This window comes from Gallus gallus, chromosome Z (assembly GCF_016699485.2).
Source record: "Gallus gallus isolate bGalGal1 chromosome Z, bGalGal1.mat.broiler.GRCg7b, whole genome shotgun sequence".
NCBI classification, from domain to species: Eukaryota; Metazoa; Chordata; class Aves; order Galliformes; family Phasianidae; genus Gallus; species Gallus gallus.
In genome coordinates this window covers 33,644,420-33,672,147 of record NC_052572.1, presented here as the reverse complement: position 1 = coordinate 33,672,147, position 27,728 = coordinate 33,644,420, and the positions used below count along the sequence as shown (strand labels likewise).

At 36.7% G+C, this 27,728-nt stretch overlaps 1 protein-coding gene across 1 annotated transcript in view; it reads right to left on the bottom strand.

Moving 5' to 3' along the window:
- The window catches only part of ADAMTSL1 (ADAMTS like 1), a 439,216-nt gene that overhangs the window by 331,270 nt on the left and 80,218 nt on the right, over window positions 1–27,728 (bottom strand). The window contains exon 2 of the mRNA XM_004949124.5: window positions 12,632–12,751. Within this exon, the coding sequence (XP_004949181.2) occupies window positions 12,632–12,751 (120 nt within the window). The remainder of the gene's footprint in view (window positions 1–12,631; window positions 12,752–27,728) is intronic.

The following is a 27,728-nucleotide window of genomic DNA, read 5'->3' as shown; positions in this document are numbered from 1 at the left end:
GCTCTTCCTTCTCACTATTTCTTGCCCTCTTTAAATTGTTTTCATGAAAGCAGAACTCTAACTCACCCTGTTGGACTTTGAAATCACAAAAAATCAAGTGGTTTTGAATTCATTATTAAAAAATCACTCATTATTGTCTGTACTAGTAACCCAAGTCCTAGTTCAGATCTTGGGCTTTCATAAGCTCAAGACGAAGTAGAACAGGTAGATTTTGGGGATGGAGGGAAAGAGGAATGTAGAAATAAAAAGCTCTCAGAACTGTTTTTGTATTAAATCACACCTGTATTTTCTTCCCCATGAGTTACAACCACAGACAGAAAAGTTCATGGAAACATATTTTAAACTCTCTGGAGCCAACTTTACAAATACACTCGCAGCTATTGTTTCTAAATGGACACTGAATATCTAGTGTATGTTGCAGGTTATTATCTACATTTTGTGGTATATCTAAAAAACAATCTGTTTGATTATTTTAGTTCTGTACACAGAAGCCAAACTTATTACTGTAAGATGCTGAAAAATATTTCTACAACCTACTTCAGCCATGCAGAATGAAGGTGAAAAAGATGCTTATCTTTGATACAGATAACACAAATGGTCAGAAATACATGAAGGAATAAAAGCCTCATGAACTGAGGACTTTTCTTAAAACAGAAAAAAACAATAAGTGGGAAAAATGCAAACATTCTCAAGATGTAAAATACAGCATCTAGCCTTTTCAATTGCAAGTGCAAGAAGTGCCTACTTAGATCACAGTAAGCCCACCTTTCGCTCTCCATAAATTCCTAATTATATTCACCATCCAAGGCGTAATCCAGAAACTGCCGACCAGGCCAGGTATACAGGTATACAAGAAAACTGAATCCAGCACTCAGAGAGAGATAAAAATTTGTTTCTGTAATCCACTACAGCATAGCAAAAACCCACTTTGCATAAAGATAACTTCCGTAGGAGTAAGTACAATATTGAAAAATGAATTCTTGAAGGGACGGTATCCTGACCTTCTACTTTTGCCAATGCTTATAATCTTCCAGTTTCAAGGAAGTTTCTTTACCTTCCTCCTCATAAATACATAAGATAATAAATAGTCATCACAGTACATAGAATCATAGAATCACTCGGGTTGGAAAAGTCCTTAAAGACCATCAAGTCCAACCATGACCTAACCATACTACCCTAACTCTAACAACCCTCCACTAAAACATGTCCCTGAGCATCACATCCAAAAGGGTTTTAAACACATCCCAGGATGGTGACTCAACCACCTCCCTGGGGAGCCTATTCCAGTGCTTCACAACCCTTTCTGTAAAGAAGTGCTTCCTGATATCCAACCTAAACTTACCCTTGTACAACTTGAGGCCATTTCCCCTCATCCTGTCACCTGTCACCAATGAGAAGAGACCAACCCCACTCTCGCTGTAAGCACCATTCAGGTATTGGAAGAGAGCAATAAGGTCCCCCCTCAGCCTCCTTTTCCCCAAACTAAACAGCCCCAGTTCCTTCAGTCTCTCTTAGTAGGGCATATTCTCCAAGCCCTTCAGAAGTTCTTTGAACCTACTCCAGCATCTCCATGTCCTTTCTGTACTGAGGTGCCCAAAACTGAACACAGTACTCGAGGTGAGGTGTCACCAGTGCTGAGTACAGGGTCAGGATGATTTCCCTAGTCCTGCTCACCACACCATTCCTGATACAAGCTGGGATGCCATTGGCCTTCTTGGCCACCTGGGCACACTGCTGGCTCATATTCAGTGCACTGTCCATCAGTACACCAAGGGTTGCCTCGGGTTGTTGTGACCAAATTGCAGGACCCGACACTTGCCCTCCTGAAACTCATACAGTTTGCCTTGACCCATTGATCCAGTCTAGGTTCCTTGGTAGTGCCCTTCTCCCCTCAGGCAGATAAATACTCCCTCCCAACTTGGTGTTGTCTACAAACTTACTGAGGGGACCCCGCTCGTGACCAGTCTCCAACTAGGTTTAACTCCACTGACCGCAACTCTTTGGGTAGTTTCTTACCATCTTCCTCACAAATACATAAGATAATAAATAGCCATCACATTATATTCATATTAAAAAAGAAAATTATTCCACTGCTTACTGTATTCTACTTGATAAGGACAGAATAAGCATCATTACTACTGAAGGTGATTAGGTGACAGTGACAGAGTAAATACTTACAGAGAATAAAAATAAGTTTCTATTCAAATGGTAATCTCTCTGTAGTACAACAAATAACCTATATCCTGTGGATAAGACAGTGTAGGCATAAAGGCAGCACAAGATGTAAATGCAGCAATTCAAAACATATATTCTGAACACACGCTCCAGCAGAACTCCGTGTAGCAGAAGAAGTACTAGAGTGGATTACCATTTCAAGGCGAGATATTTGTCCTATATCTTGCAGTGGACTTTTTTGGATAAATCTACAGTTTAGACTCTACCAAGAATATCTTGCTGCTTGCTTTCCCAAAAGTCTGCAACAAATCTGGTATGATCAAACCGACAAACATCTTGTTATAAGGCCTAGTGGAGTACAGCCAACATATTTGGATACAGGCCTGCACTACTGATTTAAAAGCTACAAGTGGAGAAGAGAATTATGGAATGCATACGAGAATAAAACTGAAGCTGACTTGAATGTAATTTTCAAGTAAGGATTTAATTAGACAGTTATGGAATGCTAATTAAAAATGCCAACTTATTCAGCACCTTCATAATAATTTAACAATTCCTTATGTGGCAACTGGTTATCAAAAGCACATTGTTCTCAATGACATTGAAATAGATGATGATTTACTCTGAGTTTGTGGTCATCCTCTCACAGTTTTTCAAGCAATTAACATTCAAAATATAGGTTTTAGGAACACAGTAATTATTTCAAATCTGGTCAAACCATCACTTGATTCTGACAATGTATTGGCTTTAGTCTGGCTCACAAATCCTCTTTCTGCTTTACCTCAACATGGAATTACAGAAGTTTTGTCTACAGGTATGCTTGTGCAAAGTAACTTCTAAATGCTCATGCTTTTAAATAACACCACTGTAAACTTTATGGCAACCATGAGAGGATGATCACATTGCCTAAGCTATTAAATAAGCTACTTAAGATAAACTCATCTTGAGGATTTATAACTTAAAAAAAAAAAAAAAAAAAAAAAAAAAAAGAGAGTGGGAACGAAAAGGAAGCAGGCCTAGTGACCTAGGGAGAGGGAAACAAGCCTTCTGCTCCTCAGTACAAAATATACACTCATCCATCCACAGTTTTTGCTGATACTGAAATTGGCAGTGTCCTACTCATCATTGTTAAGGAGCAAGAGTTTTCAAAGCCCTTTATCAATGCACTAGGCCAGGGACAACTCAATAAGACAGGCCAGGATACACTCATATATATGACAGATAGGAAATATGTAAGCATACAGACTTACTTTTAAGTCAGAAAACTAAATTTAAACTCTGAACCCTGCTAGTAATTTTACAGTAGTTTAATTTTTCTAGGAAAAATGCCCTGGCATAGCTTACAGTGACCCAAAAAGGGAAAAGTCTAAGTATTTTTAACATTCTGTAATCCCTCCTATGTGCACCTCTCCCTTAGATAGTCAAAGCTCCCTGTGCTGGATTCTCCAGCCCTGATTCTCAGGAGGCAGCTTGGGTCCATGTGAACAGGGAATGGAAACAAAATATTCCCTTGCTGTTTGCAGTGATGCCGGGCGACATTGACCAAGCCTGCAGCTTAGAAAGCCCTGTGCAGCTGGGAAGCAAGAGTACCATTCTTTAAAAACCTTTATTCCTGGGGCATCACAGGCCATTTTCATTAAACCCAGTTATAACTACTGGAAAAACAGAGCTGAAAGAATGAGCACTAATTTGTCCTTCCAGTCAATTTCAGAAAACTTACTTGTGAGCATTTGCTAAAATTACTTTAGAGTTCTGAGACTCAATTTAAAATTTGTCATCTTGACAGACATATATATATATATATAATTGTGTGTGCGTGTCTGCATCTATAAAGAGCAACTGGCCATAAATGCCATATATATATTATATAGGTGTTGTATGACTGTGTATAAAGAAAGCAAGCTATCAGAACTTGAAATATCTATTAAACCTAACACAGAAATATGAAGGTATGAGAAGCCGTAAACTTGAAAGCAGCTAAAGCCATTCAACTACATTCTCTCACTAGTGTTTATAATTTATAAAAGAGAAAATCAATACGTATTTGCTGTAAAAGATTTTTTTATCATCAAATACACAAGCCAAGTCTCAAAAAAATAAAAAAATAAAAAATAAGAAAAGTAAAAGGACATTTTTCCTCCAAAATGTTTGAATGAGCTACTTTGAGCTCCTTGTGTCATCATCACTCTCTGCTAAAAGATTATAGCTTCCTCAGCTATTGAAAGAAACTTGGAATACCTCAAGACTGTATTGTTATTGCATATTTATTAAATTATATAAAAATGATTAAATAAAAGATGCTAATAATATAAAAAACAAGGACTGTTCATTTTTATGTTGAATATCTAATTTAAAAAGTTGCAACTATACACATTTTATGTGTAATATCTCTTATCAACTCGTTTCCTTCATGAACTATCTAGGCTACAGCTACAATTTACCATTCTAAAATATATGCATTAAAAAGTACAGAAATAAGACATGTGGACACAAAGAGCATTCCCTTGTTGTATTAGTGCAAAATAAGCCACTATTTACTTGAATTCTTTAGAGTGGAAACAGCGTCATGAAAGTTTCCAGTGCTTCCATGAAGCAGCCTTGAAAGCTTCTTGATTTAATGGAAGCTATGGAATTTTTCAGTTGTTGCAAATAGGTACTGGGAATAGTTATGAATAAATTTAAGGTCCACTTAAGCGGTGTAGTAGTCCAATGTTCTATATCATTACACAAACAATGGCTTCATTATTTTTCAATTTTTCATTTCCCTAGTGTGGGCAAGACTAATAACTCAGACTTTCTAAAAACAGCTTCCTTTCATCCTGCATCAGCTCCAGCACTCGATGCAGTCACAGGACAGTTTTTGGCATCTGTGGGACCTGGATTCCAAGCTCTGGAATGTAATCTCTTTTTCTTTTCTGAGCAGTGGTGTCTTGATTGGCTTTGAAACAGAAAAGGATAACAGTATAGGAACAGTTAGAAGTCTAAAACGGTTAATGATCATGCTTCTATTTTTAAAGCAATGTAAAAAAGGCATTAAGTGAAATAGATAAAGAAGCCTTAGGACACTTTACAGTCTAAGTATTCTAAATACTGAGATTCATAATTGTGGAATGTAGAAAATACCAGTGGTTTATCCTATTTTTTTTTTGTGATGATCCATAGACATCTAAATATATTTAAAATATTTGCTTTTAAAGGAGATAAAAATTTAAGATAAAAACCTTAATAAACTTGGAGCAATATAGTCTGGACAAAACAAGTAATATTTTTATAAAGTACAGACTGGAAATCATTTCAAAAACAGTTGTGGCAGGAAAAGATTTACACTGAAAAGAGTTGATGCTCAAAGTGGCAAGTAGATAAGGAGTTGTCATGTGAACCATGAGATAGAAGTTTAACAAAACGTATTTTTAAGATTACTGAGATATATGACAGATCTTGACAGTTAAAACATGATAAAAGTAATAAAAACTATGGTGTTTCTCAGTAAAATACGAACACAATTCACCAGTCAGTGGCCAAGTGATTTCCTGAAGTGCTGAATCAGATGAATAAGCTAAGATACAGAATTCAATTAACTGTAGTCATGTTCACATGTCACTGAAAAACCTGAAAATCTGCTCTCATCTATAAAGATGAGATTCTGCTACAGCAGTGATGTTTAATCTGTGGCTTAGGAAATCCTCTTGCCCTCAGGAAACCTGCGGGCTATGGCATGAAAGCAAGCTTCACAAGACATTCTGTCACACCATGCCATTGCTACAGGTGGCCTGTGAGAAGTCTGTGCCCTCACTGTTTGCCACTGCTTTCCTTACAGCCCCTGAGAAAGTCTCAGTTTGATTTGACATCTTTCTGAAGGTATTATTTTCCCCATGAGAAAACATTAAGAGAGCTCCCGATGTCTGACTACTACTAGAAGTTCAGGCAGTTCTTTATTCTCCAAAATATTAAAGTCAACCTCATGGTCTTGCCTGAACAGACAAAAGATTTTTGAATGATTATGTTGACAGCTGCAAACATAAGGCTGGCCTAACACAATGAGGAGATGTGTCTTCTACACAGAGCAGGCACTAAGATTTTCATTTATCAGTGACTTTCTCTAAAGAATTATGAATGTGTAATCAGTTATTGGACAGGACAGAAAATGATAAAACACAAGTCTTTTCTGGCTTCTGGTAAATTTTTGTACCTAAAGTTAATGATAGAAATATAAGCAGAAAGGAAAAGAAAGCATCTCTATTAACTACCAAAAATGTATTGATGGCAATTTTTGAAGAGTGATGTCACACTCTTCAGACAGTAATTTCTAAACCTGAGTCATCTGCCTGGATTTTCACAGAAAGCACTGGATCAACTCAAGTGGATTTTCTGAGGTGATCAGCACCACTGCAGGCATGTTCTACAGCAGAGCAGAGGATTGCAGTTGTACAAGGTGGGGTCCTGAGAGAGCCACCTGGAGTTGCCAAGAGCCCCTTGGCTCATGAGAGGAGGCAACATAGCAGGACACAGCCAGGAGCAGTGGTGGGACATCTCCACACAGACATAGGCAGCCACTTGGAAGCACAAGCAACCAAGACAGGCAAGTAGGTCACCAGAGCTTTAAACATTATTAGATAAGGGGAGTGGATGTACTTCTTTTGCTATTAGAAAGCTATGTCCTTATTGCTATCACAGAAATATGGTGAGACAAACTCCACAACTGGAATACTGTGATTGAAGGCTGCAAGACTTTTAGAAGAGTTACTCAGGACATAAGGGGCATGGGAATTGTCCTCTGTGTTAAGGGGTGGATAGATTGTGAAAAGCTGCCTCTGAGAAACAGTCATTTTTAGGTTGAGGGCTTATGGGTTAAAATTAGGGAGCAGACTAATAAAACACATCTGGTGGGATTCTACTACAGGCCGCCTGATCAAGGGGAGCCTGTTGACAAGGCATTCTTGCTTCAGCTACAAGAAGCATCATGCTTGCAGGCTCTCATCCTGATGGGGGATTTCAACCACTCAGATGAATGATGAGAAAACAATACAGAATCATAGCATCATAGAATCACCAAGGTTGGAAAAGACCTCTAAGGTCATCCAGCCCAACCACCAACATATTACCAAAATTTCCCCACTAAACCATATCCCTTAGTAGAACATTTAAACATTTCTTGAACATATTCAGGGACAGCAACTCAACCACCTCCCCAGGCAGCCCATTCCAATGCATTTCTCTGAAAAGGGTTCTGGAATTCCAGCACCCTTTAAGAGAAAAATTTTTTCTTAACATCCAACGTGAATCTCGTCTACCTCAACTTGAAACCATTTCATCTAGTCCTATTGGTAGTCACATGAGGGAAGAGGTTCATGCCCATCCTGCCACAACCTCTCTTCAGGTAGTTGCAGAGAGCTATAAGGTTTCCCCTGACCCTCCTCTTCTTTAGACTACACAATCTCAGTTCCCTCAGCTGCTCCTTGTAAGATTTGTGCTCCAGATGCATTACCATCTTTGTGCTCCATCTTCATTACCCTTCTCTGGACACTGCCCAGGCCCTTGATATCTTTCTTGTAGTGAGGGGCCCAAAACTGCTGAGTACAGAGGGACAATCTCTTCCCTGCTCCTACTGACTATGCTATTTCTGACACAAGCCAGGATGCCATTTCCCTTCCTGGCCACCTGGGTACACTGCTGGCTCATGTTTAGCCAAGCATTGACCAACACCCCTAGGTCCATTTCTTCTACTCTGTCTTCCGGCCGCTCTGACCCAAGCCTGTAGCTTTGCCTAGGGTTGTTGTGGTCAAAGTGCAGGACCTGGCACTTGGTCTTGTTGTACCTCATCCCATAGGCTTCAGCCCAGCTATCCAGCCTGTCCTGATCCCTCCAAAGGGCAGATTGACATTTCCTCCCAGCTTGGTGTCATCTGCAAACTTCCTGAGGGTGCACTCAATCCCCTCATCCATGTCATCAATGAAGATATTAAACAGGACAGGGTCTACATCCCACAGCATAAGAAATGAAGCAGAAGAGGCAGGAAACATGCATGACTGACCTTCTGGTTAAACTGAGGGAAAAGAAGGAAATGTATGGATAGTGGAAACAGGGACATGTGGCCTGGGAAGAATACAGGGATACTGTCTGGATGTGCAGAGGTAGAATCAGGAAAGGAAATGGAAAGATAGGACTGAATTTGCTGAGAAATGTGAAAAATAACAATGAGTTCTACAGGTACAATGGTCAGAAGAGACAAACAAGAAAGTTTCTGATATACGACAAAGGCTTCAACTGACATGGAGAAGGCTGAGGTACTCAGCAAATTCTTTGCTTCAGTATTCACTGGCAGTCAGGCTTCCTATTCTTCTCATATCCCTAAACCTCCCAGTAGCAGTCCAAGGAGCCAAATTCTTTCCATATTATGAGCAGAGCAAATCTGAGATGAACTCATGAGACTGTATGCAAGTCTATGGGGCTTGATGACATGTGTTCCAGTGTTCTGAAGGAACTGTATGTTGTAGTTAACAAGGCATCTCCATCATATTTGAAAAGTTAAATTACAAGTGTCGGATTAAGTCCCTGGTGACTGGATGAAGGGAAAAATGACTTACATTTTTAGGACAAGAAGGGAAGACCTGGGGAGCTATAGGCTGGTGAGCCTCATGTCTGTGACTGGGAAGATCATGGAACATATCCTCCTGGAAGCTACGTTAAGGTACATGGGTGACCAGGAGGTGAAGACAGCCAGCATGTCTTCAGCAAGGGCAGATCATGCCAACCAATATGGTGGTGTTCTATGACGGACTGATGGACTGATGGCAGTGGTTGACAAAGAAAGGGTAAATTATGTCATCTACCTAGAATTGTGCAAGGCCCACATGGTTCCACACCACATACTTATCTCTAAATTGGAGACATGTGGATTTGAAGGCTAGACTATTAGATGGATATGATCTAGGCAGTGGGATCAAGTGCATCCTCAGTAAGTTTGTTGATGACATCAAGCCGAGTGGTACAGCTGACACAATAGAAGGAAGGGATATCCTCCAGAGGGACCTGGACAGGCTTGATAAGGGCTCATGTGAAAATGATGAGGTTCAACAAACCATGTGCAAGATGTTAGGTTGGGACAATCCCAGGTATGTATACAGACTGGAAGAAGAACTTGAAAGCAGCTCAGCAGAAAAGGACTTTGGGGTCCTGATGAAGCAAAAGTTGAACATAAGCAAATAGTATGGACTTGTAGTCTGGAAGACCAACTGTATCAAAAGAGAGGTATAAGGGGACACAAGCTGCATCAAAAGAGGAGTGACCAGAAGGGTAAGTGAGGTGACTGTCTCCCTGTACTCTGCCCTTGTGAGACCTCACCTGTAGTACTGTGTCCGGGCTTGGGGCCCTCAACACTAGAAAACCGTGGAGCTTTTAGAGTGCATCTAGAGGAGGGCAATGAAGATTATTAGGGAACTGGAAAACGTCTATTACAAAGAAACATTGAAGGAGCTGGGCTTGTTCAGCTAGAAGAAGAGAAGGTTCCCAGGAGACCTCAATGTAGACTTCCAGTACTCAAAGAGAGCTTATAATCAGGATGGAGACTGACTTTTTATGCAGTCTAACAGTGACAAGACAAGGGAGAATGGCTTTAAACTAAAAGAAGAGAGGTGCAGTTTAGATGACAGGACATTCTTTACTCAGAGGGTGATGAGGCACAGGCACAGGCTGACCAGAGACACTGTGGAGGCTCCATCCCTGGGGATGCTCAAGGCCAGGTTGGATAGGCAGCCTGATTTGGGTTTGGAACTTGATGATCTTTAATGTCCCTTCCCAACTAAACCATTCTATGATTCTGTGATTCTATGTCATCATTGGGCAAAAATGCAAAGGTTAAAGATTTCTGTAATTGGTAGGATACTAGCTACACAGCTTTCACATGGGATCCACATATCCACTGATTTTGAAAATTTGCAAACAGAGAAACCTAGCCTATGCTACTCATAGAACTACAAAGAACCAAAGTGGAAGCTTTGTGGGGGAGTATGGTGATAAAGACTTTTTTCTCTGTATCTCATCTGTTAGAAAAATAGCTCTGTACTACCAGGCTTTCTTGTTGGCAAGACTTTCAAGAAAGTCTTAGCAGACTTTCTTGTTGGATACATTCTGATCACAGCAGGAAATCACAGGAAGGAAAAAAAAATGATTGATCCTCTGAATTAAGGCAGATTGATTCTACATATAAAGTTTGTGCTTTCTCTTCTGGAAAACTACTCTATATTTCTGCCTCAGAAATTCAAAATCTGTGTTGCAGACCCTCATAACAGATTTTCTGATATATTAGTAATCATGTAGCCTTCATTTTTGTAGATGCCTTATCTGTTATCTTTCGTTTGGGAGACAGAGATGCTGAAAGCTCATAATTACATCTGAGGTGAAAATTTTGCATCTTGATTGCTGTGTAGTGAGAAGTGAACTGAATAAAATAAAACTTTGTGTCTCAGACAATGAACTCAAGGAAAGTATAGGTTTTGGTTTTAATGTCTGTAAGCCTTTGAATCCACATCTGTAAAATATCCTTTATAGATTACAGAAATTTATGAAAATAAATTCACTGATACGTAAGAAATGGGTATATAAATTAAATAACAGAAAAATACTTTCCTTGAAATTAATGCCTGTCTTTGAAACAAAGTCTGTGTAGCATACAGTGAACAAGTTATGTGAGTACACATACACTCAAAATATGTCAGGAGAAATACTGAAGAGATACTTCTGAATATTCCTTATTAAATATTTCTGACTGAATCAGTCATGCAGAGAATACAATATATGCTTTTATAGTCAAATAAGGTATCTGAAAGTAATTAGATCGGAATAAAAGTTCTCCAAATTATACCTATTAAAGACAGCAATGTCACATTTTCTTTGGAATATTCTTTTAACTTGATTGTGTTTTCATACATACCTATTTGCGCAGAAAGATTGTCACAGGAATGACACAGCATCCTTGTGAAATTAAAAAGAACACTATCTTGAAATAAAATCTGAGAATAGTTTTCAGTTTACTTTCCACTTACGTGAACACAATCATGACACACATACAAACAGGCAGAAAACTAGTGCAACAAAGGAAACAACATATCAGTTCACTGGTACTGATAGAGCAGCAATGAAATATTGTTCCGTCCTTTGGACTATAGAGAATGAATGGTTTCAATGGACAACATCAGCTATACTCCCTTAATGTGTAGACAGAGGTAGCAGAAGACCAGCATCCTCTGTTCAGTAAATCTTCATTTCAGCCTTGGCAGTAAATCAGTAGCTTGATGCAATTCCAAAATGTCATATAATTACCCACAGTGAAAGAAGAAAGTGTTGGTTTTGCCTGATGTGAAAACTCTTTGAAGAGTTTGTAAAGAACTAAGGACAGCCTGTCTTAGAGCAGATGAATTAGCACACACACAGTGGACTGTTCAATGGTTTCTCTCCCTTTGTTAACTACATTCTTTGACCTGAGCATCAAGACTTATCAAAAGACATGTACCCCATCCTTCCAAAGTCCTAGCTGCACATGCTTCCAGTGATGATAACTGACTGATGTTAACCCATGCACTGAGCAAGGTAACTTTGAGCAGTGCCCTCTACAGCTATGAGAAAATGTTGACTAAAAAGTCAGTAAGCAAGGCTGTATTAATATTAAATTATTCTAGAGTCACTTTTCCTCTTCCACACTCTTTATTTTGAACTTTAATCCTTAAAATATGTCAGCAGTTCACAGAACTATGAAGCTAATACACCACCATTTCTGTTAAACCACAGTGTGTTGAACACCATAAGAAAACAAACCTTGAACATATTAGACCTATACATTTACAGCAGTTTTAAGTCAGCTGGCTTGCTTTATTTCATACTAAAGCACCATTAAGTTTAAGTTTCTCAGCTTCATCCATGTTCCTTTCTTCAACAATATCCAGGGAATTTTGAAATTCTTCAGACTTGAAAAATATATCTTGCCACAGACAAACAGAAAAGAGGGAAAACATTTTTCATGAAGCTGCTTTATCTTTCTGTTACCTTCCATGGTGCATTTTATAAAATAAATATTTTTAAAGGATAATTTATCTCTTATATAACTTATGGATTTAACTTATTCAAAATCAAAAGTATAATCTCACTTGGAATGGGCAACTCAAATAACAGTAGAAAATTAGGTTGACAAAATTCTAAATGAGAAATACTTTCATTTGAAAGCAATAGAACAACCTGTGTTTCTTTTGGAAAAGTCTCTCCTTAAAAGAATCTCATTTGTATTTGACACCTGTCCTATGAATGTGACATTTCCAATATTTTCAGTGTGACATTTCTTCTTTATAAACCAAATCTGTAGGTTTTGTTTTGTTTTGTTTTAATAAGATGATAGATTGTCCTTTGCAAAATCTATATTCTTGCAGATATTTCTGAACAATTTTTTAGAACAATAGTTAAATCCTACCGGATCTTCTGTTCTGTGGTTATTCAGCAAATCAGACAGGAAATCATCATGTAGACTTTCTCTCCGAATCAATGTAAATTCACGTAGGAAAACTGCTCCTTGGCTTTGGTCTCCACAAACCTAGTAGGAAAACATGATATTAGGAAAAGCAATGTTTCAATTCTGCCATAGATGCCATTTCTAAATAAATCAGGATGGAATACTAAAATGCCAATTATTGGTATTTTGCATTCTATTATTAAACTCAATCTAAGAAGTCAGCACTGATACTAATGAAAACAAAGATAGGCATTTAAAGGAATCCAAGAAGGAAATCAATAACTGTTATTTATGGGACATTCTTCTTGTTAAATATGCTGCTATTTGTTTCTTTTAATAATAGCCTAGAAAGCAGTTAACTCTTAATGTCTCTTTCACGAAATGAATTTCCATATTTTGGGAAATTAATATCTAGAGTGTATTTATACTTTTTTCAGAATAGATCATCTTTGTCCAGCAGATTGATCACATTATCTTAAAAAGTTAAAACTAATATTTCAGTGCTGCTGCTCTCCTGCCTCTTGTTCTCCATTCTGTAAACAAATCCAAGGTTGCCCCATTCCAGGGGCAAAATCTTATATTTGTTCTTATTAAACATCAGGTGGTGATTCCTTAGCCCTTCAGTCTGTCAAGATCTCTCTACAAGGTCTCTCTACCCTTGAAGTAGTCAACAGCTTCTCCCAATTTAGTGTCATCTGCAAACTTAGTAAGCATACCTTCAAATGCTGTTTCCAAGTCACTTCTAAAAACACTGACAAGAAACAGCCCTAAAATGGAGTCCTGAAGAACTCCACTAGTGACTGGCTGCTGGCTTGAAGTAACCTCATTTGCCATAAAACTTTAAGCCCAAACCATCAGTCAGTTGTTCACCCATCACATAGTATTTTTTATCTAGCTTATGCTGGACATTTTGTCCAGAAGTGTGCTGCAAGAAACAGTATCAAAAGCTTTGCTGAAATCCAAGAAGATTCTATCTACTCGTTTCTCTTGATCAATTAGGTGGGTAACCTTGTCACGAATAGAGATAAATTTGTTAAACAGCATTTTCTCCTTACGATCTTGTGTTCACTGTGACCAGTGACTGCATTGTCATTAACGTGTTCTTCAGTAACTCCCAGAATAGCTTCCATAATATTACCAGGTGCTGAAGTGAGGCTGGCAGGCCTGTGAATACCAGAGTCTCTTTTCTTACTCTTCCTGTGACAGTATTTGCCAGCTGCCAGTTGACTGGGACCTCTCTAGATTCCCAAGACATTCAAATAATAATTGAGAGAGGTTTCACAGTAACATCAGCCATTTCTTTGAATATCCTGGGATTAATCCCATTGGGGTCCACTAACTTATATACAATCAGCTGGAGCAGCAAATCCTGCACAAGTTCAAGACTGATTGGGAGTTTATCATTACTGCAGTCCTAATCCTCCTATTCTGGGCTCTGGGAGTCCCAGAGGCCATCATCAACATTATGACGGAGGTGAAGAAGGCTTTAAATGTCTCTCATTTGTCTGTGACCCTATTTTGAATGTGACAATCCTCATCAAGTAATGAATGATCCTCTTTTTTTTTTTTTTTTTCTTCCTGAAAAAGAGTGAAATTGCAAGGGTATCATTTTCTCTGTTAGTGGAAGATCTTACCTCTGTTAAACTGAGTGAAATTATTTCCACTACATGTGAAATATCCATAAAGTCTACAAACAACTGAACTAGAGACTATATTATCAAGTGGAATTCTAATAGATTTTTCAGTTTTCAGCATTTCACAACACAAGTGAAGGCAATTCAACTTGAGATAATAATTTGTTTTATCAAAATTGGCAAGTAAGAATATTTTGTATTTTTTTTTTTTTACAATGGAGACTGCAACTCTAGTATGAATTGGCCAAGTGTAACAGTCATAAATGTATTTTACATATGAGATACTGATTTATGTTTCTGCAAAGCAATATTGACACACTTGTGCAGGGCAACAGTGGAGTATCTGGATATCTTTTCCCCCTTTTCTCCATCTGAAGAACAAGATCCTTTAGTCACAATTGTTAGATATAATATTTCTGCATATATATAAGATAAGCACAAGACTTACAAATGAACTGTACTTATTACTTACTAGTGCTGCATTATTACATTTATTTTGCTAAGAAGAAATCTCACACTCTGCTGGTTTTATCATTTATTATGATTTTTCCTTGTGTTCACGCTTCTGCAAAACCAGATACCATATTTACCCTGGTTCCACTTATCCTAGCAGCACACATCAGAGAAAAAGAGGGGCTTGGGAGTACCACAAATATTATGTGTAGTGTCTGGGGGAAGGATGAAGTATAGATTTGCTACTCCCTACAAGTGAGTTGGTATTGCTGTTTGGGAGGAGGCAGTCCTCCCTGCCATTTGGGAAGTGAGATCAGAGTTTGTGCAGCTATCATGGCAAGACTAGAAGGAGATGAACAAATAAAATTAATGTGGGGGATGGGAATACTTCATTATGAAGTGGGTAATGAGAAGAATTAGGAGTTGTTGGTTATCATAGAATATATGTTGGTTAGCATAGAAGGTTTTACCTTTGATATAAAGCCACCTGTCTGTGATAGTATATAGGGCATCCCATTATTTTGGTAGTTTTGAGCTTCTCTGTTGCAAATTTCAAGTAACTAACTAACTAACTATATTTCCACAAGGGAAACAAAATTTTACAAGTGTGGGGTTTTAAAATTTATAATTAGCCTTCCATCTTCTGGATAATATTGAGACACCTCTCAAGGTGTCTCTTTTCAGGCCTCTTTTCAGGAAGGAAAAGAAAAGAAAAGAGAAGAGAAGAGAAGAGAAGAGAAGAGAAGAGAAGAGAAGAGAAGAGAAGAGAAGAGAAGAGAAGAGAAGAGAAGAGAAGAGAAGAGAAGAGAAGAGAAGAGAAGAGAAGAGAAGAGAAGAGAAGAGAAGAGAAGAGAAGAGAAGAGAAGAGAAGAGAAGAGAAGAGAAGAGAGGAGAAGAGAGGAGAAGAGAGGAGAAGAGAGGAGAAGAGAGGAGAAGAGAGGAGAAGAGAGGAGAAGAGAGGAGAAGAGAGGAGAAGAGAGGAGAAGAGAGGAGAAGAGAGGAGAAGAGAGGAGAAGAGAGGAGAAGAGAGGAGAAGAGAGGAGAAGAGAGGAGAAGAGAGGAGAAGAGAGGAGAAGAGAGGAGAAGAGAGGAGAAGAGAGGAGAAGAGAGGAGAAGAGAGGAGAAGAGAGGAGAAGAGAGGAGAAGAGAGGAGAAGAGAGGAGAAGAGAGGAGAAGAGAGGAGAAGAGAGGAGAAGAGAGGAGAAGAGAGGAGAAGAGAGGAGAAGAGAGGAGAAGAGAGGAGAAGAGAGGAGAAGAGAGGAGAAGAGAGGAGAAGAGAGGAGAAGAGAGGAGAAGAGAGGAGAAGAAGAGAAGAGAAGAGAAGAGAAGAGAAGAGAAGAGAAGAGAAGAGAAGAGAAGAGAAGAGAAGAGAAGAGAAGAGAAGAGAAGAGAAGAGAAGAGAAGAGAAGAGAAGAGAAGAGAAGAGAAGAGAAGAGAAGAGAAGAGAAGAGAAGAAAAGAAAAGAAAGGAAAAGGAAAAGGAAAAGGAAAAGGAAAAGGAAAAGGAAAAGGAAAAGGAAAAGGAAAAGGAAAAGGAAAAGGAAAAGGAAAAGGAAAAGGAAAAGGAAAAGGAAAAAAGAAAAGCAATGCCCAGAAGGAAAAGAAGCCTTGCTACTGATACATATTGTTTTTATAATGAAATTTATGGACAAAGTGTGCCCCTGAAATAGTTCATTTTTCATTAAAAAAAAAATATCCAAGAGGGAGCAAGAAATGCTCAGCAGTAAAATTTATTTCACAAACAAAACCTATGGTTTTATTCTACTTAAAAGTATCACTCCCTACTTGTGATTTTAAAATAAACAAATGTGATGGTAAAATTAATTTACTAAGGTTTCTTAGAATTCTATGCTTCTTGTTTCAGAATTCAGATAACAGACAATGATTTGTTACCAGTGATTTGTCTTCCTACATTGTTTATTGTGTCCCTATGTAAACAAACTCAAGATTCTGCAAAATCTTTTCCTTAAGAGAGACAGATTCCAATTTTTAAACAGTTTCTAAATGGCTTACAAAAAGAAACCAAACCTACTTCAACACTGCATTATCTTCCTAAGTTATACATAATTAAAATAAAGGCTTTGTAAAGAATGTGTTACACTATCAAAAATCTCAGTAGAATATTGTTAACTTTTAAATATTTTATGATATTTATATTCCTGTTTATTTGCTAATAATTATATGATAGGGAAGTGGATGCCAGAAGCACTGAACAGAAAGAGTACACAGCATAACAGAGAAGAATAAAGATTTTGAGAAACTGAGGATGAAGGAAGATGAGAAATAAAAGCCAAGAAAAGCAATAATGAAAACAAGAATTTATTTATTTGTTTGTTTGTTTGTTTGTTTTGCTCAGCAAAAATTGAATCTTGAAAAAAAGGGGAGAACTGGGAAGTATATACTCATCTAAAATTGTTCTCTTCTTAATTTTATAACATGTTTTTCGGCTTTGAAGTCCCAGGTGCACTATATAATTGTAACCTATACAGTTGCTGATGAAATTAAGACCTAGCAGAGGATGGTGATTTTGACTGAGAGAGATGGAATCAATTCATTTAAGATGAGAGTGAGTAAACGGGACAAATATCCAGAAAGACTGTTTTCCGTTTCTTCAGCTTTCTTAAATCCTCAGCTATATATGTATTACAGTTTCTTTCTCTCAGGAAACCTATTATCGTTGTAACACAGCCTATTTCGTCAGCTGATGCGCAGAATATATTAGAAGACAATTCCCAATCATAGGCAACTGAACAACTCAGCCCTTCCTAAGAACTGACCAAACCACACAAAGGAAGAGCAGCCTGGAAGACATCTGGCCCTAAGCTAACTAAAATCAGCATCTGCAGAAGTACATGAGAAATGAGGTTTCACTAAATGCATACATGAAGATCAACAAGATGGCAACAAAGTTGCTCAGGATCAGGAAAATCTGTGGGTATTCAGGTGTTCAAATGTCTTTACAACGAAACCTATGAAATTGAGGGAAGACAAAATTCCAGCAAAAATCTGAGCAAAAATGTTTTTCTCATTTTTATAGCTCAGTTCTTTTATAGCTCAGTTCACCCTTAGATCAGTCTAAAGAATGAATTGTTCCACTAGATCCAGTGGTTTCAGTGCCCTGACAATGATAAGAAGGATTATTTTTAGTAGTATTCTTAGGCATGAATCTCTTGGATTTCACAACAGAAACCAATTAGAACTTGAAGCATATGGCAGAAAATAATACATTAAATACCAGAAATATAACAATGACATTTATAGTGAGGGATAAGAAATGCAGGCTTTTAACAAGCTAAGTTATGGTTGTGCAATATTCCTTCTGGTTTATACGCCAGTCAAAATGATACAGCAACTTGTGTGTGTATTTCAGCTCTGTATTACTCTGAGTAAAAGCTAACAACAGCATTATACTTTAGCTCCTACACACTTCCAAGTGAAAAGGTGCCACGTTTTTATGTGAGTCTTAAAGTTAAGAGATTTACTGTCTTTCTTGACCTTGCAAAAAACACAGTCAAGAAGGAAAAGTAGCCTAGAAGACCAACAGGTGTGCCTAGATAGCTGCTAGCTGCCAAACAAACTTGCTTAGTACCCGATTCCTCAAGCAAAGTTAGAGTTCTGAAACAAAATAATTATTATTGCAGTATTTAATCTTTCATGTTCTTTTCTACTGTATTGATCTAAAGCTTTTTTTTTCTTTATTGTCCAAAAAGGAATTTGATTGAGCAGAGATGAGCACAAGCCCAATACCTTGACCCAAATTTAGAAGCAGTTATGGTGAAGCCCTGAATCTGAATTTTGAAAGCTATTTTGTCTTTGTACCAAAGTCCATGTAAAAACTGAAAACATGCAGAAATGTTACAGCACAACTCTGTCACTGTTAATCATTCTGAACACTCTTTATTCTTACATGGCAAGCCAGAAAGTTACACACAATTTGAAATCTATTCTGTACGTTTCCTTCTGGGAATTTATTTATCCCATCATTTTTCTCAGAAGAATATATGCAAGACGAGATACTATCCTGTTTAACTGAAGACATCAGAAACTGATGATCAGAAAATGCTGCATTTCTGTACTGTACATTACACAATATTAAACTGGTAATTTGTAAATGTTCAGAATTTTCCAGGCTTTCTTGTTTCCCATGGAGAAATATGCAGGCCCAAGTAATCAGAGTCCATGTCAATGTATTTCTAATCGAGTTAACAATTTGAAGACCTTTCTGTCATTAAGTTATCTCATGGTTTAAATGAGACAATCCATGGTTGTGTTTTGGGAAGTAAGGTAGACTCCAAAACAAGAAATATGACTTTTAGGCACAGGCTGAAAATAACTTCAGCTTGGACTTTTCTTTCGCTTTCACCAATTGAAACCTCAAAGGCTGGACCGAAGCCATGAAGATGATCATTCTGCCCTTAGAAAACATCCTTTGTTTAAAATTTATTTTTGCTTTGATTCAGCTCAAATAAATTGTTATCTTGTTTTCTAGTCAAAGTTACAAAATTAAATAAAACTTAAGAAAAAAAACTTTTTTTTGTGATGATAAGAAGACTTTTTCTATTTCTAGGTTACTGCAACAAGAATGAAAGAAATAGAAAAAAAATTGTAGTAAACCTGTCACAGGTGATAAGGGCAATGTTTATGTTCCCAATGATCCTATATCCCCGTCAGAAATGTACTCATGGGATTAGATTGCTTTCTCATGAGCATCTTTGTTACTGACATGCTGGACAGACACCTGCTGGAGTGTTGTCACTATATAGAAAATACTTAATATTTTGTGAAAAGTCAGGAGGAAGCTCAGATGATGGTGATATACATTACTCATGCATTCATGGCAAATAATAAGCTTGTAAGATGTTCAATTCTGGGGGCAATATTGTTTTCCTCTCTCTTTCATGTAATACTTTACTACACTTGAAAGAAATTCAGTACCTCTGCTGAAGATAGAAGAGACTTTTCCAGCTCTAAGCTAGCTAGTATCAGTAGAATCTCTCCTACCTATCAGTCTGCTTTGCAGTGCAGTTTTCTTTTTCATATCATTGGGGTTTTCTTTGAAAGCAATACATAGAGATAGGATTTCCAGCTTTCCTTGGTTGCTCCTTCTTGCCTTACAGCTCTTACTTCTTAGTGCTTTTATCCTTGTCTTGTCAATTGTCTTACAAATGAGCAAAAGCCTTGTCTAAATTTGCAAATGAAGTCAAACATAAACTACCATTTTTTCAGCACTACAATGTCTTCTTCAGATATCGGAAAATAAAATTAAATTTTCTGGGGAGGTTAGAGAGAGAGGGAGACAGGAGGTAAAAGGAATGTAAAGAGGTAAAAGAAAATTAAAAAAAAAAAAATCTTTAGCCCTTTTGAAAACAAGGCTGTCCTGAGAGCTGAATATCAACGATATTGCTTTCTGGCTCCAGACTTTTCAAACTCCATGGATATTATTGTTTCTGAATTAACAGTCTGTCTCTTAGGAAACTAGCTCCTGTTTGTAGTGGTTTTGTAGGTTTAGAAGTTTTAAAGAGAAAAGGAGGTTCTTATTTTGCTTCTCTGGAGGTATTCACAAAGTCCCTCAAAATACAAACCCAAACTGCAAATTATTTCCCAAGGGAATGTTTTATTCAACAGTAAAACGTTCCCACCAGAAATCTTTTTGCTTGTCTTGAAATATATTTAATCTCTTCTCTTTCTTCCTCTTCTTTCCATGGAGACTGAATTCATGATTATCTTAATGGTAATGCCCTGACTTCTTTTTAAAGCTCCGTGAAGGAAATGTGGCTTTGTGCTAATTATTTTCAGTCCTTAAACAGCCACAATAGATGAGTCTGGTTAATGTATTCATTAAAGGAATTATTTAAGCTCCATTTCAGTCTCTCATTATAATTGAACAAAAGAAACAAAAAGTGATTTGCACTCAAGAATTACAGCATGAAGTGTCTGTTAAACAAAACCACCAGCTATTAACATCTTGGACAGACATTAGCAACTATGGGGATAAATTTGTAAAGCATACACACGCCTACACTTGACCCACTGTGTACCAACAAGGGAGAAAGCCAATATGGCCCCATTAAATAGAGTGGCAAAAATGCAGTATGTACAAAAACACACCAATTCTCCTGCTGCCAAGCAATCTTGGCAACAAACAAATAAATAAATAAATAAAAGTAGGAGGAGGAAGAGGGCAAAGGAGGAGGAAAAAAACAAGAAAAGGAAGGGAAGGGAAGGGAAGGGAAGGGAAGGGAAGGGAAGGGAAGGGAAGGGAAGGGAAGGGAAGGGAAGGGAAGGGAAGGGAAGGGAAGGGAAGGGAAGGGAAGGGAAGGGAAGGGAAGGGAAGGGAAGGGAAGGGAAGGGAAGGGAAGGGAAGGGAAGGGAAGGGAAGGGAAGGGAAGGGAAGGGAAGGGAAGGGAAGGGAAGGGAAGGGAAGGGAAGGGAAGGGAAGGGAAGGGAAGGGAAGGGAAGGGAAGGGAAGGGAAGGGAAGGGAAGGGAAGTCACAACGAATCAAACAAATCAAAGATACACAAATCCTTTTAAATCCTACTGATTAGAGTCTTAGCAGTAGTTACGACAAAAAGCACAGATACAAGGTGGTGTCATGAATAGGAGAATGAATTTCTTTGGAGAACATAATCTAGTTTCTCATTTACTGCATAGTAAGAATATATTTGGATATATCTGGGAATGGCTTTGGTCCTCAAACAGGTTATTTTTAAAGAAATCAAACAGTAGTTTAAGCCAGATTCTGTTCAAGACAGATTAGTTTTCTAAATATTTCAAACAATATCATAGCTCAAAATATTTGAAAACAGATACACATATTGCTATTTGAATCTGCTTTCTACCACTTCTTTCTTTGCCTCACTTAGTTGTCTATCAGCAGTACCTTTTTTAAAAATATGAAGTAACCTGTAAATGTGCAAAATCAGTATATGTCATCTAAGGAAAACAAAATCATCTGAAATTAGCAAGATGAATAATTTCCAAATGTTATCTAATCAGCAAGATTAGATTTCAGATGAGTACTGTGCATGAATGCAGAAGAAAAAGACATATCACACTTTGCAGCAGATATCATAATAAAATGTGTTCGAACTATCATAGTTTACTGCCTTTTACTCTTTGGTATTAAAAAAAAAATACTGCTAATCTGACTTTCTGTCATAAGAAAACAACTATCCAAATGTATATATATATGAAATCACGATGTGTGTTAACCTTATTTAGAGACCAAATCATTTAAAGGAGTTGTTGTTTTCTTTCTTTTTGCTATGCTCCGAGAGTTTTTATTTAAGCTGAATTACAGAATCCTCTAGGTTTCTTTTCTCAGTTTTGACTACAAAGTTGTTGGAAGAGGAAACAGTGGCGAGTTCTCCAGAATATCAATTTTCTGAGAATTTTGTACACAATATTTTTCTCGTGAAAATAAGTTTTCACAATGATGACTTTCGCATTTTCTTCAGCACTTGAATGTTAGGCTTTTGAAGACCATGAACAGTGAACATCAACGAACTTGTAGGCTAAGGAACAATAAAGTGCATTTTGCTTATTTATTGCTGAACTTTATTATGATGATAAATAATGAAGTCTGTAGAAAATTATTTCAGCTAACATTGTGGACTTAAACTGAAACCACCAAAACTCAGAGTTCAAGTACTGCCAATGAAATGTTTATTTTATTGTACGTCTATCACATTAATGAAAAATAATTGCAGTTATCACAGCATTAGTCTTTATAGAGTGGGCAACCTTAGGCAACTCTTGTTCTTTATAGTTCTGTAATACTGTCGTAACTCTGACCACCTTTATTAGGGATTAGAACTTCAGGAATGTCCTGCAAGAAACCTAGTGGTGTGTAATTACATATACAGTACTTTCTGTTAAGCAAATCATACAGCTAGATAGATACTTCAAACAGCTAACAGTGGTATTAATGAACAGTAGTAATATTACATGAACTGATCTGCAATTCAATCAGATAGGTTGCAATTATTTCATTTAACTGTAATCAGACATTGAAATTTTTGTGAATATGTTTTTTCTTTACTCACTAGCTAAAACATCATTGCAATGTAAGATTAGTAAGCTTTTGTACATCTTGCCCAGTGCTGAAATAGAAGACAACATTTTCTCATGTTTTTGAAATATTAAAAAATCTGGTAAGAGAAGTTCAAGAATGAGTATCTTCATGGACCGAGATTTTGCATAAATCCTTCTAGTTGTCCTTGCATTAAATGATTCATAAAGTCTATGGAATATTTTTATTTACATTGGATTTTATGTCCTGTATTTATATATATATGTATCTTGTATATATACATTTTTTTTTTTTTCAGATTTTTAATGTTTTCTGCCAATAGTAAGACTGGTTTTAACAGCTGTAAAGTCCTTTTAATCCTGAACAGCATGGGGATATTAGAGCTGAGCTTTTTATTTTTTATTCTTTGCCTTGGGGAGGAAAATGAAAAAAAGAAAAAAAAATATCTCTATTCTTATAGGGTTGGAGTTTCGTTTTTTCTCTCTCCTTATTTTGTATATCAAATCTTTCTCACATCACTGATGAAATCAGTTGGGTCAGACTCTTGTAATCATAATTTCCAACTTCTCTCAAATCTTTACACACTAAATTGGGAGCTGAATGGTTTCTGGAGATGTCTTTTTTTACATGTTTATGGCTTCTTCTCTGACAGTAAACTTAAAGGATCAAAATCATCTGCTAAGAGATACACAGCTGTTTTTCACTCAAATTGATGCTATTTAAAAAACATCTTTAATTAACATTCTGCACAAATGCTTCTCATAAAACAGAAAGTAAATTACAGGAAATGAAGAGAATTTACAAGAGACTGCTTACTATGTTCAAAATTGTTCAATTTTCACTGTTTTACTCATTTAATAGAAGAACCTTTTCTTTTTTTTATCCTTAATGCAACTGAGTGCAAATTTTCGTTTACATGTACGTTACTGACTGGTTCAAATTGATTGTAAAGAATTTCATTTTTACATTGGCTACTGAAATATTGTTCAGTGGTAGTTACAAAAGCTAATCAAACTCTCAAAATGTATTCATTAAACAAATTTTGTAAATTTGATTTGACAATCTTCACAATTCTGTTTGTTCTTACTCTAGTAGTATTCTAAACAGTGCTTTGTCACTTAGTTTCACAAGTTACTACAAAAAGTCTTCCTAAAGATTTCTGGTGGTCATGTATGATCCTTCCCTTACTTCTTCCAAGTTCATCCTAGCTTTAATGATCCATTGAAATCTCTAAACAATGATCAGTTAAACTTTGAGTTTAGTTTGTTTCCCAGCATCTTATTAAACATAAACCAAGAGACAAAATCAGTAAGTGTGAGATTCTATGGTGAAACAGTACAATTCAAAAACTAGATGACGTTCTGTGAACAGATCTGCTTATGGATAACTCAAAGCCAGACAGCAAAACAGATGTAATGAATTATTTTATCATAGAAAAGTTTGCTCAGCCATATTAGTTTCTAAAGAATGATTAAGTCTGTGTAAAATGAAGAAATTGCTTTAATTTGGCTTCTAAAGAGCAGATATAGACACTAAGAATTACCTTCAGATTTGTTTCACAGTTAAGTAAGACTAAGGTTAAATGAGAACAAATAGATCAGTACTTCATCACACCACTGTTCATTTAGACAGTTTTCTGAATCACAGATGAAGCAGATGTTTGAATGAGCATAATAGTATTAGATGTCATGATTTTTCACTTTTAATGATTATAGAATAGCTAATTACAGTTACAGTTGCAAATTATGAAGAAGTGGAAATTTACACTGAAAATTAATCATGGTAAGCCTAAGTAGAAGAGTGGTCATGGTAAATCTTTAAAAGTCATTTAAAGCTGTCTATTCAGTACATAAATACATCTGCATAAAAAATCCAGCCATGAAACAAAATTAGTACATACTCTAGATTTCCACTGGACTCTTCTTTTATTTATTTGCATTATTACCTCCCATTACTTAATTCCTACACATTAAGTATTGGAATCTTACTTCCTTCTCAAAGTTGTCCATGGTTTGTGCAACACAAAGGAATCTGTTGACATTTGCTTCTGAGCTATTTGAGTATATGTTGTGTTAAAGATAGAAATTAATTTCATTCCAGTAGGAAAGCCGGGAATTGAACAGCAGTTCTTGTTTTCACACATTAAGTTATTTTGCACAGTCCTTTCTTAATATCACACGGGGTTTACTCTGCAACAACCTCTCCAGGAGGACTGGTGGCAAGAAAAAAAAGTAATAATTAAGAAATGGAATTTAAAACTCAAACTGTGAAAAATGAAGTTGTGTATCATGTTGATGAATGGACTAAACACTTCTGGAAATACCTTCCATTTTCTTATGTATTAGAAGAGATTTCCCCGGAAGAAAAAAAAAAAAAAACATACACAACTGTTCCTTGCAATTCCTCCTTTTGATAAGTGTACGCCAGCCATACTATATTCATCTGAGAAAAAGAAAGCCAAACCAATCTATCTCTTAATAGACATGAGGCCTTGAAATTGCCTATTTTTTTCTTCAGGCAAAAGTTTTAATCAGACAAAAGCAGAAATCATTTCAGATGTACAGGTTAATATATATTATTTTTGCTATTAATTTTGAGGAATAGGACTAAATTCAGAAAACATTATGGCAAACTTCAGAAAAGGATTATTTAAGGATAGTTGTCTAAAAGTCCTGGCATGCTGCATACATTTTATCCAACAAATGAATATTAATGGCACCTTTTTCTAACCCCTGAGATGTGTTTCTTTGAAAAACATCTTAAAAATCGGTAACTCCAAAAGTAATGCCTCATATCTGTTTCCATGGAAAAAAAAAAGGAGATACAAAGAGCACAATAATGCTATTTGATAGAGCAAATTTCTCACTATTTCTCAACATAGCCACCACCATTAATTAGCTATGCATTTTTTCCAGTGATGAACAAGAGCCAGCATGCTATGCTCATAAAAACCTATACCAGTAGAGGTGACCCACAGTAACTGTCGCCACTTCTGAAGTGCAACTCCCACCACCTCACTGTGCTCACATACACTGTTTTCTCTTTATAAAATGTTCAGCAAATGTTTAATGTCAGTAGGTGCCATTTTTACCACATGAAGGAATTCAATTCCACACCTTAAACACTTCCATTTCAGACGCTGTTGTGTCAGACTGTCCGTCTGCCTCAATCTGCCACATGGCAACAACATGTAGTGGAACATGTAGTGGGAAGGTTCAACCTCTACTGCCATAACACCTACATTCGCCTCTGGTGTTGCTGGCCAACGTAATAACATAGGAGGCATTACTTTCAGAGTAGCTCTCATATAAACCACTGCAGGAATTTACAGGATATCAGGAACCAGGGAAATTTTTATTGTAGATAATTGTACTATTTCTCTCCTGTACGCATTTTCTCAGCTATTAAAACATTCTCAGCCATCTTTGAGCACTCTTTCAAGCTTTAGCAGAACTAAAGAGAGCCTTCTTCCTATAACTTTAATTCTACAAAATGAGAAACATGATCACTAGAGTATATTTCTATTATTGAAATAATGGGAGAAACAGGTGTTTTCCAATAAGAATTTTGTTCCCAGTTGCACTATTGCATTAAATGGGTTTCCCTACTACTCTTTTGCCTGACGGTGACCCAGTTCCAGAGCTGTTACATTTATTCATGTGGCAGCAGGAAAAGTTTTAAACACTGCTCAACATTTTGGTTAATGTTTTGTTCTTAAGCACACAGACCACTTTGGTTTTACTCAAAACACTGTTATCTATTCTACTGTAATACTTACATCATTTAAACTCTACTCTGTGTGGGTAAGAAGGGAGTAACTAACGGTCATTGATTTGATGAACTTTTTATGGGCTTGTAAATTGCTTCAGAAAAATAAATGTGTGCCTCCACCTACAAAAAGCTTCATATTTCTAAAACCAAAACCACAAATGGTTTTGAAGTTGCTCAGATATTTGGTTTCCTGTTTTTCCCATTAGTTTCATTTCTCCCAGGAGAAAAAAGTGCTGAAATGCCATTAAGACTGACCGACTGTTCTTACAGCCTTTCCAGAGCAAGAAGGGGCAGGAAATACTAGAAGTCATACTGTAAATTTTCAAGCATTTCCCAGCCAAATTTTGCAGATTCTGGTGGTTCAGACAAACTTTGGATTAAATGTAGAAACCTTTAAGGGATTTGGGAAACCAAATATAGAAAACAAATCTTCTGAGATATTCTCCTTACCTGTATAGACATACCCAGACAGAGCTCATTAAATGGGGATTAAGCAACAATTTGCAGAATTAATTTCCTAGGGAAAATATGGACAGAAGTTGCGTGTATTTCATTATCAGCACTACTTTTATTTTCTTTTTGAAATAGAGTTATTTAATTAAGCCCTATCTAAAACTGTCAAATATCATGCAGGAGACTGATATAAATGTGGCTGAAGAAATGCAAACCAAATCTAATATAAACTAGAATTACTTATATTGTTTCAAGCCATCGTGTCACATTTTACTTTAAGGAATATTTGAATTTAAAAAACATTATACTGACTTCCGGATTTACTTTTCCTACTTGTTCTATTTAGTTTGCAGGAAAAAAAAACAAAAAACAAAAAAACCAAACCAAAACAAAAAAAACCTACCAAAAGAAATGAGGAAATTAAGTAATGGAAGTAGTTGCTTCTGGATAATATTTTATAAATGTTCAATTTGCAGTCATTTTGGAAAGTACAATAGGTGGATAAATCTTTGTCAACTGTACTTTAAAAGGAAAGGTGTACAGATTTTTAAGTACTTGCATCTTTCTTTATGACAGCATAGACAAAATTGCTGTTAGTTGTCTTTCAAATGAGGACACATCCAGTTTGATGCCTTATAGTATACTTATGAATTTTCAAAGCCTCTGAATTGTTTTTGTGGGGTTCTTTTTGTTTTGGTTAGATTTTTTTTTGGGG